This window comes from Myotis brandtii, unplaced genomic scaffold, assembly GCF_000412655.1.
Source record: "Myotis brandtii unplaced genomic scaffold, ASM41265v1 scaffold49, whole genome shotgun sequence".
NCBI classification, from domain to species: domain Eukaryota; kingdom Metazoa; phylum Chordata; class Mammalia; order Chiroptera; family Vespertilionidae; genus Myotis; species Myotis brandtii.
This window is the reverse complement of record NW_005368707.1, coordinates 5361482-5374782: the sequence shown is the minus strand read 5'-3', so window position 1 is coordinate 5374782 and position 13301 is coordinate 5361482. Positions and strand designations below refer to the sequence as shown.

At 35.9% G+C, this 13301-nt stretch overlaps 1 protein-coding gene across 2 annotated transcripts in view; it reads left to right on the top strand.

Annotated features, from left to right (window-relative positions):
• The window catches only part of FAM188A (family with sequence similarity 188, member A), a 142606-nt gene extending 135977 nt beyond the window's left edge, over window positions 1–6629 (top strand). For both annotated transcript variants that reach the window (XM_014547986.1, XM_005876564.2), the window contains 2 exons: window positions 2450–2521; window positions 5682–6629. In XM_014547986.1, coding sequence (XP_014403472.1) covers window positions 2450–2521; window positions 5682–5831 — 222 coding nt within the window. In that variant the 3' untranslated portion in view covers window positions 5832–6629. The remainder of the gene's footprint in view (window positions 1–2449; window positions 2522–5681) is intronic.
• The last annotated feature ends 6672 nt before the right edge of the window (window positions 6630–13301 follow it).

Below are 13301 nucleotides of genomic sequence, written 5' to 3'. Positions count from 1 at the left end.
AGAGCCATAACCTCCCCATCAGCCCTGCCCTGAGTGTGACAGAGGCGGCGCCCCCACCCCCTGATAGGCCCTGCTCTGTGGGTGATAGAGGGCGGCGCCCCAACCCCCTGATCTGCCCTGCTCTGTGTGTGACAGGGGGCGGTGCCCCAACTCCCCTATCGGCCCTACTCTGTGAGTGACAGGGGGGAGCTCCTCAACCCCCTGATCGGCCCTGCTCTGTGCATGACAGGGGGCGGCGCCCCAACTCCCCAATCGGCCCTGCTCTGAGCCTGACCAGGGGCTGCACCTAGGGATTGGGCCTGCCCTCTGCCACCCAGGAGCAGGCCTAAGCCAGCAGGTCGTTATCTCCTGAGGGGTCCCAGACTGCGAGAGGGCACAGGCCGGGCTGAGGGACCCCCCCTCCCCCCCCACCGAGTGCACAAATTTTTGTGCACCGGGCCTCTAGTTTGTTTATAATAGAACAGCAGATGCAGCTACCACGTATTAAGCATGCACTATGCTCCAGGCAGTATGTGCTTTATAAATTAGGTAATATTTTTCCCCATTTTGGCAATGAGGAAATTTAGGATTATAGAACTTAAGAAATTGTTTAAGGTCATACAGCTAGTTAGTGGCTGAAACAAGAGTCTAATGTTGATCACCTGACCCCAGAGACAACATTTTACCACTGTGTCAAACTACCTTTTGATATTTCAGTATTTTATGCCAGTTATTAATGACTGGAACTAGAGAATATAAATTGTATTCAAAATATTTATATTGTAAATTAAAGTACATTAACTCTGAAAATCAACAGCCAAATTATTTATCTAAGTAACTAATTCCATTGATTCATGGATACAGTTGAGGAAATGACGAAATAAATTGTTGATTTTTCTATTTGTTGTGAAGCATTTTGAGTAGGATACAAAAAAGTTATAAGAGAGCTTGGATTTTAGTTGCAAATACAAGAATGAAAAGTTAAAAAATTGAAAATTTAAATTATCTTTCAAAATAACAACTGAAGAGATGATGCAAAGTAGAATATGATTCTTTTCCAAATTAATTTTTGAAAAAATGATTGTTATAAAGGTCCCAAATTATAAAAAACTTAACTAGTGTGTTCAAGAAAAACTTTGCAGAAACAGCCTTGAACAAGGTCTTGAAAATGAAAGGAGAGAGAAAGGCATTTGAGAATATGCAAAGAGCCAAAAACAAAAGGTCTTTTCATGGGAAAATGAGTAACATATTCACCTAAAATGAGAATTCAGAAAGGTAAGTAGTTGTAGATAAGACAGAAAAGGTAGATTAGGTCTTATATTGTAGGAGTCTTGGTTGCAAATCACAGAACCTCAGCCTGAACTGACTTAAGTGGGAAGGGTGGATATGAATAGGAAGGAGTAGCTCAGAGGATTTGAAGAAGCATCAAAAGCAACAACACTAGGTCTTCTAAGAGTGGGCAGTCTCTCCATCTTATATCCTTTCTCTCTCCGGAGTAGTTGCATTCTCTCAGCGTATTTTTTTTCAGTTACCAACAGCTCTCTTCCCTCAGTTCCAATTGGAAAATTCCAAGGAGGGATACTCGTCCAGCTAAGTCACATTCCCATCCTTATATCAATCAGATGTGGCCAGGAAGACAAGGGATAGGCCCAGGACAACAGCCACAGGCCCCGAGGGAAATCATTGGAGCCAGGCACCTTCAGTGGCACCAGACCATTCATCGATGCCTTGAATGCTAGGTTAAGAGTGTTGAAAACTTGATCTTTAGCTAACCAAGAATCAAGTGTTAAGACAGTAGGAATAATATAGTTTTTCTGAAAGTTTAGTATAATGATGTACACAATGTCCTTTCTTTATTGAATGTTGTTAAAGTCTCTAACCACTAATTATGTTTTCATTTCTTACGATGCTTGCTATTTTCACCACTTAATAGTTCTCAATACTCAAATGATATTGGGGGGATGGAAACCCCTAATTCAATACTGTGGACCAAATTGGAAGTATTGGTACATATATGTTTGTGGTCTGAGTAAAAGTAATATTTCTGTTCTTTCACACTTATTGAGAGGAGCAAATTATATACAACCAGAAAAAAATCAGAGATAACATTTTAGGAAATAATTTTGTGTTTTAGAACCTTGTTCTTTAAAAAGAAGTTAATGTAATACATGCACATGGTATTGCAGGAGTAATTTTGTGTTTTAGACCTTGTTCTCTAAAAAAGTTACAGTAATACATGCACAAAAATCAACACTTTTCTACTTTCCTGCCTCTTCCCAAGAAGCAACTATCTCAGCTTTTAGATTTCCTGGTAGTTAACTGTATAAATTTAAGTTTCTTGTTTTATCAAATGATTTCCCCATCAAAGGATGAGGATTTCAGAAACTTGCATTTTATTTTCAATTGCTAATTATAAATTGCCTGATATAAAGATATAATTTAAAGTTTTAAAGTACTTTATTTCTAATAGGGCTCCAGTGGTCCAGAGTCTTTTACTGTCTACCACTACAATGGACTGAAGCAGTCAAATTATAATGAAAAGGTATGATAATTCATTCACATAGTGATTTATCTTCACCTGGGTTGATAAAATAAATATATGAATGTATGACAATGTTTGATTCTCACAAAATTGTTACCTAAGGAGATTATTCCAAGAGTCTCTACTATTACAAGATATTTTAGAACAGGTCATATTTTGATTTAACCAATATATGGTACTCTGAGATTTTCATTGGAATTTTGGAGTAATAGTTTCACTGTGACAAAATAACTGCATCTCTGTGCATGTTGTTATCCTTGACTATGTGGATATTACTAAATCAACATTATAGTTTAGTCCAGTGAAAGTTACTGATCAATTCATGTGAAGAAAGGGGTAATAGATTTTTGATGAGAAAAATATTTTTAAATGATTTAAATTAATAACCATAATAGTTTAGTTAACACTTATGGATCATTTATCTGGAATTGTATTAAGTACTTTGTTTTATCTGAAGTTTCCTTCCACCCTATGAAGTAAGTATGGTCTGTATATTCCCATTTTACAGAAGAGGAAACTGAAGCACAGAGAGGTAAGCACCTTGCTAAGGGCGAACAGCCAGTTAAATGGCAGAGCTGGGGATGAAACTTAGTCTGCCTCGGAGCCTGCCTTCTTACCCACTATGTTTCGTTGCTTTCCTTTTTGAGTGAATCATTGAAAAAGGCACCAAGGTGACTTATTTCCCATGTACTCACCTGGTTTAATCCAAAAGTTGGTCTCACTGATATACCCTTTTGAATTAAATATTAGCTTTGTCTACATATATCATATATCTGTTATGTTTGCATGGTTTTCAGGTAGCAATCACAATAGATATATATAACTAATATTAGAAGGAGTGGAGTGAGGCTAACACGTTTTTTCATTTGAAACGATCATGCTGGTTTCATAATTATCTAAATTGAGGATGGCTATAGAAAATAGATTGTAATGTACACTAAATACATAATTTTAGTTAGAGCAAATAAAAAACTGAGACTTATATTCCTAACAAAATATAAATTAGATGTGTTATTAAATTAGGTCTAAAGATCATTTCACGAGAAAATAATATAAATTTGATAATAAGAAAACTTGGATGCTATTTCCTGATGTATTAATGAGTGCTTCATCTAGATTTTGAAATTTTACATAGCCTTGTAATAGGAGGTACTTTAGAATCACTACTCACCCACACAATCCCTGCAAGGTAGGTCAGTCAAATATTATCCATATTTTACAGATGAGGCATCTGAGACAGGGAGATTAAGTGACTCACCCAGGGTCACACAGGAAGTCACTGGCAGAGCAGGGATTGGAACTGAGTTCCTGATTCCCAATCCTGTCCGTGGTCACGCTACCTGTATATAGTAAGTTCATATCATGCTCATGACAAGCATCTGACATACTAACAAAAAGATCAGAAATCAAAGATGAAATATTCTCGTGACAATAGTGTAAGAATATAAAGCAAAGCATGTATGTCATTAAGTTGCAGAGGTATGATGTTATGAAGTTACTTAGGCGCTAGAAATATGGTGAACTATCTAATAAGATACTATTCAAAATATCTGAGGAAACAAAGGGAGAAAGCTGGCCAAGTGGGGGGGAGTGTGATCCAGCAGCTGGCACAAGCTCTCAGCCACAGAGGTAGGCACAGTGCTTTGCCCAGGCAGCTCTGCTGGAATCAGAATAAAGTTTTTCTCATGCTCACCTGCCAGTTTATATTTGATAGGATCATTGCCACTGCATATAAAGTACCCGGTTAGTTTTACATATCAACCTTTCTCTTTGATTTTTTTTTTCTATCCTGACATCCTTTTTAATTTTTTAGCATGATTTTTCATGCAGCTAAGTAGAATAACTTGAGTTGTATTCTTTGTAGACAACGTTTTAGAAAAGAAAGTTTTACTTGGGGGCGGGGGTGGTTAAAAAGCATGAGTTGTAGTTTTAATTGTAAATTTATTTCATCAAAACTAGAAACAAACTAATATATTAACCAAAATAAAAGAAAATGTATTTCACTTTAAAGTATGTCTTTAGAGCTTCCTAAGAAAGGAGTAGATTCATGAAACCAAATTATCTGACCTACTAATATAACATGCTCTATTACTATATTTAATGTGTCTTTTAAGGAAACTCCTATTTAAGGGTAATGATGTGATTTCTTTTGGTTCCTCAGTCAAATAGCTTATGACTTTTATATTGGAAGAACATAATTGCAATCATGCGTATCAGCCATTGAATATGTAAAAATCAGTATATGTACTTTGACAGAAGGCACTCTAAATCTATTCCTTTTAAATTATACAATCAATTTCCCTTGGACAAAAAGAAATTAATGACTGAATGGCTTAATATACACAGTGAGCCCTTATAATAAGTCAGGGCTCACATAGATACTTCTAAAAGATTGTTATTATAAATTAATCAGAATAAAATATTTTTTGATACCCACCTTCCAGTTTATATTTGATATGATCTTTGCCACTACATATAAAGTACCTGGTTAGTTTTATATGTCAACCTTTCTCTTTGATTTTGTTTCTGTCCTGACATCCTTTTCAATTTTTTCTCCATAATTTTTCATGCAGTACAAAGTACAGTCATGAGAAGTATTTCAGAAATATTTAATACAACAAATAGCAAATTTCATTGGCAGACATCCAAATTGCTTTTAGCTCTGGAAACTTATTGCTTAAATTGAAAAGAGAAAATTAAGTCTGTAGAATATAGAGCTATATTTTTATTGTAGCTTTTTATTTTGTGAGGCAACATGATCATCTAAGAGCCTCAATATTAAAACAGTAGGAACTATATAAATTGTTATATAAATAATTTCTTCCAAGTGATATATGCTATTTGAAGAATGAATTTTCTTTTATTAGAAACAGTGTGCTTCCAGATTCTTAAGTGCTTTTTCTTGTCATAAACTTACAATCTAAACACCAACTGGTCATCTAGCAGTTAAATTTGTATCTCCATCTTGTTTCCATATTTTCATATTAATCAGTAAATAGATATTCTTACTCATAATTTCTGTCATAATAAAATTAGATGTAAAGTTTCACATGAAATAATATGCAGTGCCTTATTTGCTAGCCTATGAAAAATTTTGTATCCCTCATAAACATTTGCTGAGAATATTGATTTACCTTAGTGACTTTATTTTGTTCAACAGGTCATGTATGTGGAAGGGACCGCAGTTATTATGGGTTTTGAAGATCCCATGCTACAAACAGATGACACTCCTATTAAACGCTGTCTTCAAACCAAATGGCCATACATCGAATTACTCTGGACCACAGATCGCTCTCCTTCACTAAACTGATTTGCATAAGTATTTAAAAGGAAGATTGTAATAGCAGGTGTTGAAAGAGGGTTGTAAGACTGGCAATTGGCTATACACTGGTATCACTGACTAATTGTAAATAACATAAGAACACATTTTCAGTGTTTAAGATATGTTTAAATTATTTATGTTAAAATTTACCCTATTTTAACTCTGTGTGTGAAATTTACTAGCAAAATTAAGCTTTAATCAAAGTTCACCACTTTTGCAGTTGGATAATTGGTCATTTATCAAAATACAAATATTTAATACTACAGCATTTGTATATTGAGTATCAAAGTTACTATTTATAAACTTCTATTTTGGGGTTTTATTTCATTCAGGTATATTATATTGTTTAAATGATTCTGGCTTGCAATATATCAGCCTCCATATTTAAATGCAGAGTTAATTTTTATTTCTTTTTAAAAATCTGTTTCCCATTAGAAATACTAATAAATAACAAATTATCAACTTGGATCTTTTGACAATTGGCTTAGCTCTGGCATGTTTATAAAAAGTAGAAACTATAAAGGAACATTACCATTATTCACAGATATATAGAGAATGTATTTTTTAAAAAGATAGTAAAGAGAATCTGTTTAATAGTCTTAACACTGTTAACTCTTACTGTATTGCCAAATACACTCTTCTAAACTTGTCCCAACAGCCCTGTAAGCCAGGTTTTTTGTAAATTTATAAATATGATAAGTGCATGAAAACATCTGTTATTAGTATATTGCATTATTTATTATGATCCTAGTGGATGGCCTAAATAAACACTTTTCTTTAAATGTACCTTTGCATAATTTTTTTACAGTAGTGTCTCAGGATAAGTAAATTCTTTTAAATGTTTCTGCCCAGTAACCCTGAGCGCAGCATATAACAATTGCCTAATGGAGTCATATACCACCTTGAAAAGGAAACCAAATCTTAACGGTTACCTAAGAGCTCTGTAACTCACCCAGCTAGAAGCACCAGAACCTGGGTGGCAGCTGTCTGGACCAGTGGACAAAAATACAGAAGCCTCATCTTGTTTATTTTAGAGAGAGAATTTACTTTATTCTGATAGGTCTGTTGCCTAGCAATTTGAAAATTGAATAGCCAGAGATACTTTCTTTCCATTACTTTCAAGGTAGACAATTGTTTAGTACCTTAGCAACTTCAAGACTGAACTTCCGTCAGCAGTATAGTTGAATATGTGTTTCCTCTGTTTGGATATTATTTTATTTTATTTTTATAGACATTGGAAATTATAAGTAGACTTTATCATAGGAAATAGTGGCACAAGATTTTATGTATAACTTTTGGTAAAATTATGTTCAGGAGTGTGATACTAGCTACTAGACTTACAGCTGTAGAATATCCAGTTTTTTTGTGAATTTAACTACTTCTGAATTTATATGAAATATATTGTTCTAGAATTAATTCTCAAACTCTGTTCCTAAATCCATAAGGATTACGGAAAAGCATAGATTTTCTTATAGACATTGAACCTAAAAAATAGCGTTATTTTCTTACTATTGCTACAATAACAAACCATCCCAAAACTTCATGGCATAAAACAATCATTTTATAAGTTATGTGGCTCAGGAGTTTGAAAAGAGCACAGTGAGTATGTCTTGTCAGTTTCTAATCTGGAGGCTCAACTGGAGACTTTGAAAGTATCTTTACTCACATGAGTGGCATGACTGGAACCTTAGCTTGATCCAATCTACACCAAACAACTTTGGATATGTCTTATTTTGATATGTGTGTGGGACACTTACCAAGATAGACTGACTGTATACTGGACCATAAAGCAGTCTAGAAAATCCCAAAAGATATATATTAAGCAGGATACTTCTGAATAATCCAAGAATCAAAGAAATATTGAAATGGAAGTTAGAACATACTTTTCACAATAAATGAAAATAGGACATAGCAAAAATTATGGGATGTAACTAAAGCAATGCTAGAGGGAAATGTATGGCTTTAAATACAGGGTGTCCTCCCCAAAATATATCTTTAACAGCTTATAGTTCAATTAATGTTTCTTTTCAGATTTAACACATTGAAATGAATAATTATTCAAAGTGTGTATACATTTTTTGAGACACCCTGTATAAATATTAGAAAAGTAATAAGTTTGGAAATTGGAAACTTAAGCTTTCACCTCAAGAAATCCAAAGTAAATAAAAGAAATTAAATAATAAGACAAAAAGGAAGGTATTCACAAGCAAAAGAATGAATTTGGAATCCTACCTCACACCATATGCAAAAATTAACATAAAATGACAAGAGATACAATTATAAGAGCTAAAACTATAAAATTCCTAGAAGAAACACAGAAGTAAATCTTCATGACTATGGGTTAGGTAATGGTTTCTTAGAAATTCCAAAAACACAGACAAGAACAAAGATAAAGTAGACTTCAAAAGTAAAACTTCAGTGTGTCAAAGGACATCATCAAGAAAGGAAGATGACAACCTATAAAATGGGAGAAAATATTCGAAAAGCATGTATCTCATAAGAATATGCATCTAGGATGTATAAGGAACTCAACTCATATAAAAACAAATATTTTTAAGTGGGCAAATGATTTGAAGAGATGTATCTCCCAAGATGACATAGAGACGGCCAATAAACACAAGAAAAGATGTTGAACATTAGTGAAATGCAAGTCAAAACCTTTTCACACCCAATAAGATGTTCAAAATAAGAAAGACAATAACAAGTGTTGACAAAGATGTTGAGAAATTTGGACCCTCACCTTGTTGGGGGGATGTAAAATGAAGTCTCTTTAGAAAAGCAGTTGTGCAGTTCTGAAAAAAGTTCAATAGAGAGTTAGCATATGATCCAGCAATTCCAATCCTTGGTATATACCCAACAGGAAAGATGAAAACATATATTCACACAAAATTTTTATGTGAATATTCATAGTAGTGTTATTCATACTAGCCAAAAATAGAAACAACTTCAATGTCCATCAACTGATGGATTGATAAATGAATATAGTATATACATAGAATAAAATATTATTTGACAAGGAAAATGAATGAGTTATTGATACATACTTCAATATGGATGAATCTTGAAAACATACTAAGTTAAAGAAGCCTATCATAAAATAAAACTAATTATATAATTTCATTTATGTTGACTATCCAGATATGGCAAACCATAGAATTGGGATTAGCCGTCACCATTGCCTAGGGTGAAGATGAAGTGGAGGAACAAGATTGGGGAACAACTGCTAATGTGTATTGAGTTTCCTTTTGGGGTGATAAAAATGTTTTAGAGTAGATAGTGGTGGTGATTACACAATTCTGAATATACAAAAAAACTGTGAGAAAAAAAAGACAAAAGGAGAAGTCAATGAAGTAGAAAGCAGATATATAACAGGGAAAAAAGTAAGCAAGGCCAATAGTTCTTCAAAAAACCCCTAATAAAATTAATAACAATATATTGAAAATATTGAAATAACACATGGTAAGAATTCTATACCTGTCAAAAAAGACTCACATACAAGCAAAAGCTAAGGGAGTGCATCACCAATAGACCTGCCATATAAGGAATGAATACTAAAGGGAGTTCTTTCTTTAAGTGGAAGTTAGAGGATGCTAATTATCTTCAAAAACATAAGAAGGTGGCAAAAAAAATACTGTAATGGTAAATATATATCAAAGTTAGATTCTGTAATATGGTTATTATACTGCATAATTACCTTACAACACTAAAGTTTTAAATACAAACAGTAAAAATCATAACTATAATAATCTGTTATTGGACACACAATATAAGAAATATGCAAGCTGTAACATCAAAAACCTAAAATATAAAGAGGAGGATAAGTAAAAGTTTAAAGTTTAGGAATGCTATCAAAGTTATCAATTCAAAATAGGGTGTTATATTTTAAGATATTTTATATAAGCCTCATGATAACCACAAGAGAAAAAACCTGTAGTAATTATACCAAAGAATGTGATAAAGAAGTCAAAGCATACTGATATAAAAAAATATCAAAACAAAAAGTAACAGCAGAATAAGAAACAAAGAACAAACTACAAAACAACTAGAAAACAATTTTTACAATGGCAAAAGTAAGTCCTTATCCAACAATAATTACTTTCAATGTAAATGGATAAAATTCTCCAATCAAAAGACATAGAATGGCTGAATGGATTAGAAGACAATATTCAATAACATGTAGCCACAAGGGACTGACTAGCCTTGAAAACATACATAGACTGAGAGTAAAAGGATAGAAAATTATTTCCAGGACACTGGTCAAGATGCCAGAGTAGGTAAACTCTGCAGGCCTCCTCCCACAACCACATCAAAATTACAACTAAATTATAAAAAAACCATCACTGAGAAACAACTGAAGACTAGCTGAACAAAATACACTTTAAAGCAAAGGCTGTAGCCCAGCCGGTGTGGCTCCGTGGTGGAGCCTTGACCCATGAACTAGAACAGTGGTTCTCAACCTTCTGGCCCTTTAAATACAGTTCCTCATGTTGTGGCCCAACCATAAAATTATTTCGTTGCTACTTCATAACTGTAATGTTGCTACTGTTATGAATCGTAATGTAAATATCATATGCAGGATGGTTTTAGGCAACCCCTGTGAAAGGGTCGTTCGACCGCCAAAGGGGTCGCGACCCACATGTTGAGAACCGCTGAACTAGAAGGTCATAGTTCAATTCCATTGGGGCACATGCCTAGGTTTCGGGCTCGATCCCGGTGGGGGGAGTGCAGGAGGCAGCTGATTGATGAATCTCATCATTGATGTTTCTCCCTTTCTCCTTTCCTCTCTCTGGAATCAATTAAAAAAAACATTAAAAATTAAATAAAGGCTGTAACAAGAGAAAAGAAGGTCAGCTTATTATGATAAAGGGATCCAACAACAGAATATAACTCACAAATATCTATACCCCAGTATAGCAGCACCTAAATATATAACGCAAATATTGATGGATATAAAGGGATCGGCAATAATACAGTAAAGTAGGGGATTTTTCCATTTGACATCAATGGAAAAATCTTCCAGACAGAAAATCAACAAAGAACTAGTGGACTTGAATGACACATTAGCCAACATGGACCAGTCAAAAATACTACCTTTCTAAAGGATTTGGTACACAAACCTACTGGGGATGGACAGAAAATATAACTACATTTAAGATATTCAAGCTCCCAAACAATCGAACATTTTATGGAATGGGCTATGGTTTTTATCAGGTTCCCGAAGTGGGTTTTTGTAATGTCACTTACAATGTTAATCACTGCAATTAAATTTTGAGCTTTCACAGGCAGCAACAGATCTTATTCACATATGTAGTTCTAATAACAGTTATAGATTAAATTTGGACTTAATAGTGGTGTGTTGAATTGTTATTCAATAAAATATCCATTTGTAATCCATTATAATCTTCACCTGTAAGGGAAGTTTCATGAACTGATTTTTCTTTTAAACTGCTGGGGTTACAAGTTTTCCCCAGTTGTCCTCAGTAAATGTAATACCTAGTCCAAACATGATAAGAGATGAGTATGGAATAAAAGAACCTATTAAGATTCAACAGACTAGAGTTCCCATACTCCCCCCCCAAAAAAAAAAATTTAAAAGGATATTGGGTGACCCAAATGAATCTTGACTGATGAAATTTGAAGCAGGGTCGGTTATGAAATTACCTAATTTTGTAGGCAAATGGGGTAGGCAATGGGATAGAAAAGACTACTTTAGGTAGAAAGCATTCTCTCTCCTAACACAGAGCCAAACTGTGAGGGGCCAGCTTTGGTTTGGCTGCAGAGGAGTGTCCTCAGTTTTCAGCAGGAGCAGTGGGACTGGGGTAGATTCCTGTACTGATGAGTTCAGGCCTGGTACTTAGATATCTAGGAGGAAGCTGTGGAAAGTGTCTTGAGTTTTGGCAGAAAGTGAGGTAAGAGAAGGCCAAATGCAAACAACCTGGTTCAATTCTATTTTAAAGGTGTCATAACCAGGATGTGAGAAATTAGGAGCCAGAACAAGGCATTCCCAAAGGGGTGGAATCCAAGATGGTGAAACTCAAACAGCAGACAGGAGGGGCTGTCCAGAAGGATAGGTTGAATTCATGTTATATCCCCACTACACAGATGAGAAAAGGGAAACCTAGAAATTAAGGTCCAAGGTCAGACATTGGTAAATGGAAGAGCAGGGACCCAAAGACAAGTCTTTGAGTAAAACTTACCTGTCCCTGAGCCTAAGGCAAGGCTAGATTGTCAATTAGGGAGTCCTTGGTCTTCAGGGATTGGTCCAAGCAGATTACCCTTCCTCCTGCAGGCAGTTCCTGGCCGCCTGGACCTAACGCCGTCTATTGGTGCTTCTAGCTCAGCTCTGCTGTACTGGCTCATCAGCCATTGTCCACCTCCACCCTCTTCCTTTGTGTAAGAAAATGAGAGGGAAAAGCAGAGGAGCAGAGAGGCTCTCTTGGGTGGTTCATCTTTGTGGGAGTGTAATATTCAGAGAGCATCCCCTCCTCATGTTGGGGTTGGGAGAGGGTATGTGGTCTCCCCTCCCTGAACTCGAATGGGAGCAGCATCAAGAGAACTTTCTGAGTCAAGAACAAAGCACCTCCTCAGACAGCAGATATGGGGATATATCAATATGCCATTCTGAACAAGAAGGAAGAGAATGGGAGCAGGGATGGCATGGCAGCGGAGCTTGGGAGCCCCAGGGGATGTAGCTGAGCTTGTCATCTCCAGGCCCAGCTGGGATGGCTGGCTGCCCACCAGTATCTAGTATGTCCCACACCAGAGAACTGTGCAGAGGGAACCCCTTCGCACACTAAAGAACTCACCCATGGACCTCCTAAGACAGTGGTGGGCAAACCGTGGCTCACGAGCCACATGCGGCTCTTTGGCCCCTTGAGTGTGGCTCTTCCACAAAATACCACATGCGGGTGCGCATGTTCAGTGCGATTGAAACTTCGTGGCCCATGCGCAGAAGTTGGTTTTCGGCCGGGCAAGTCTATTTTGAAGAAGTGGCGTGAGAAGAAGTGGGGGGTGTCGGTCAGTCAGGCGACGGGAGACACGGCACAGGCGGGCCACGGGATATGCAGCGCAGGGGAGGCACGCGCGATTCATGCAGGAGTTGAGTGAGCCAGTCAGTCCACAGTCTCATTGTGCAGTGGTTAGTGCTAGTGACAAAAGTACCTACTTGAAGCATAAAGTTACCTGTATTTTTCCAATCAGCTGCAAATCCTACAGGTATTTTTGTCATCAATTTAAGAATTGTAATTATTTTGTGTTGGTGGCTTTATTATTATAAAATGAAACATTTTTTTAGGTGCCCTGTTTGACATGGCTACAAAGAAGAAACAAAGAAAAACGGAAGACGAAAACCGTGAATTTAAAGTTGAATGGACCGAGACTTTCGCGTTTATTCAAAACTTAAATGGCCTTCCGACCTGTCTTATTTGTCAGGAAAAATTGGCGCATAACAAGAAATCA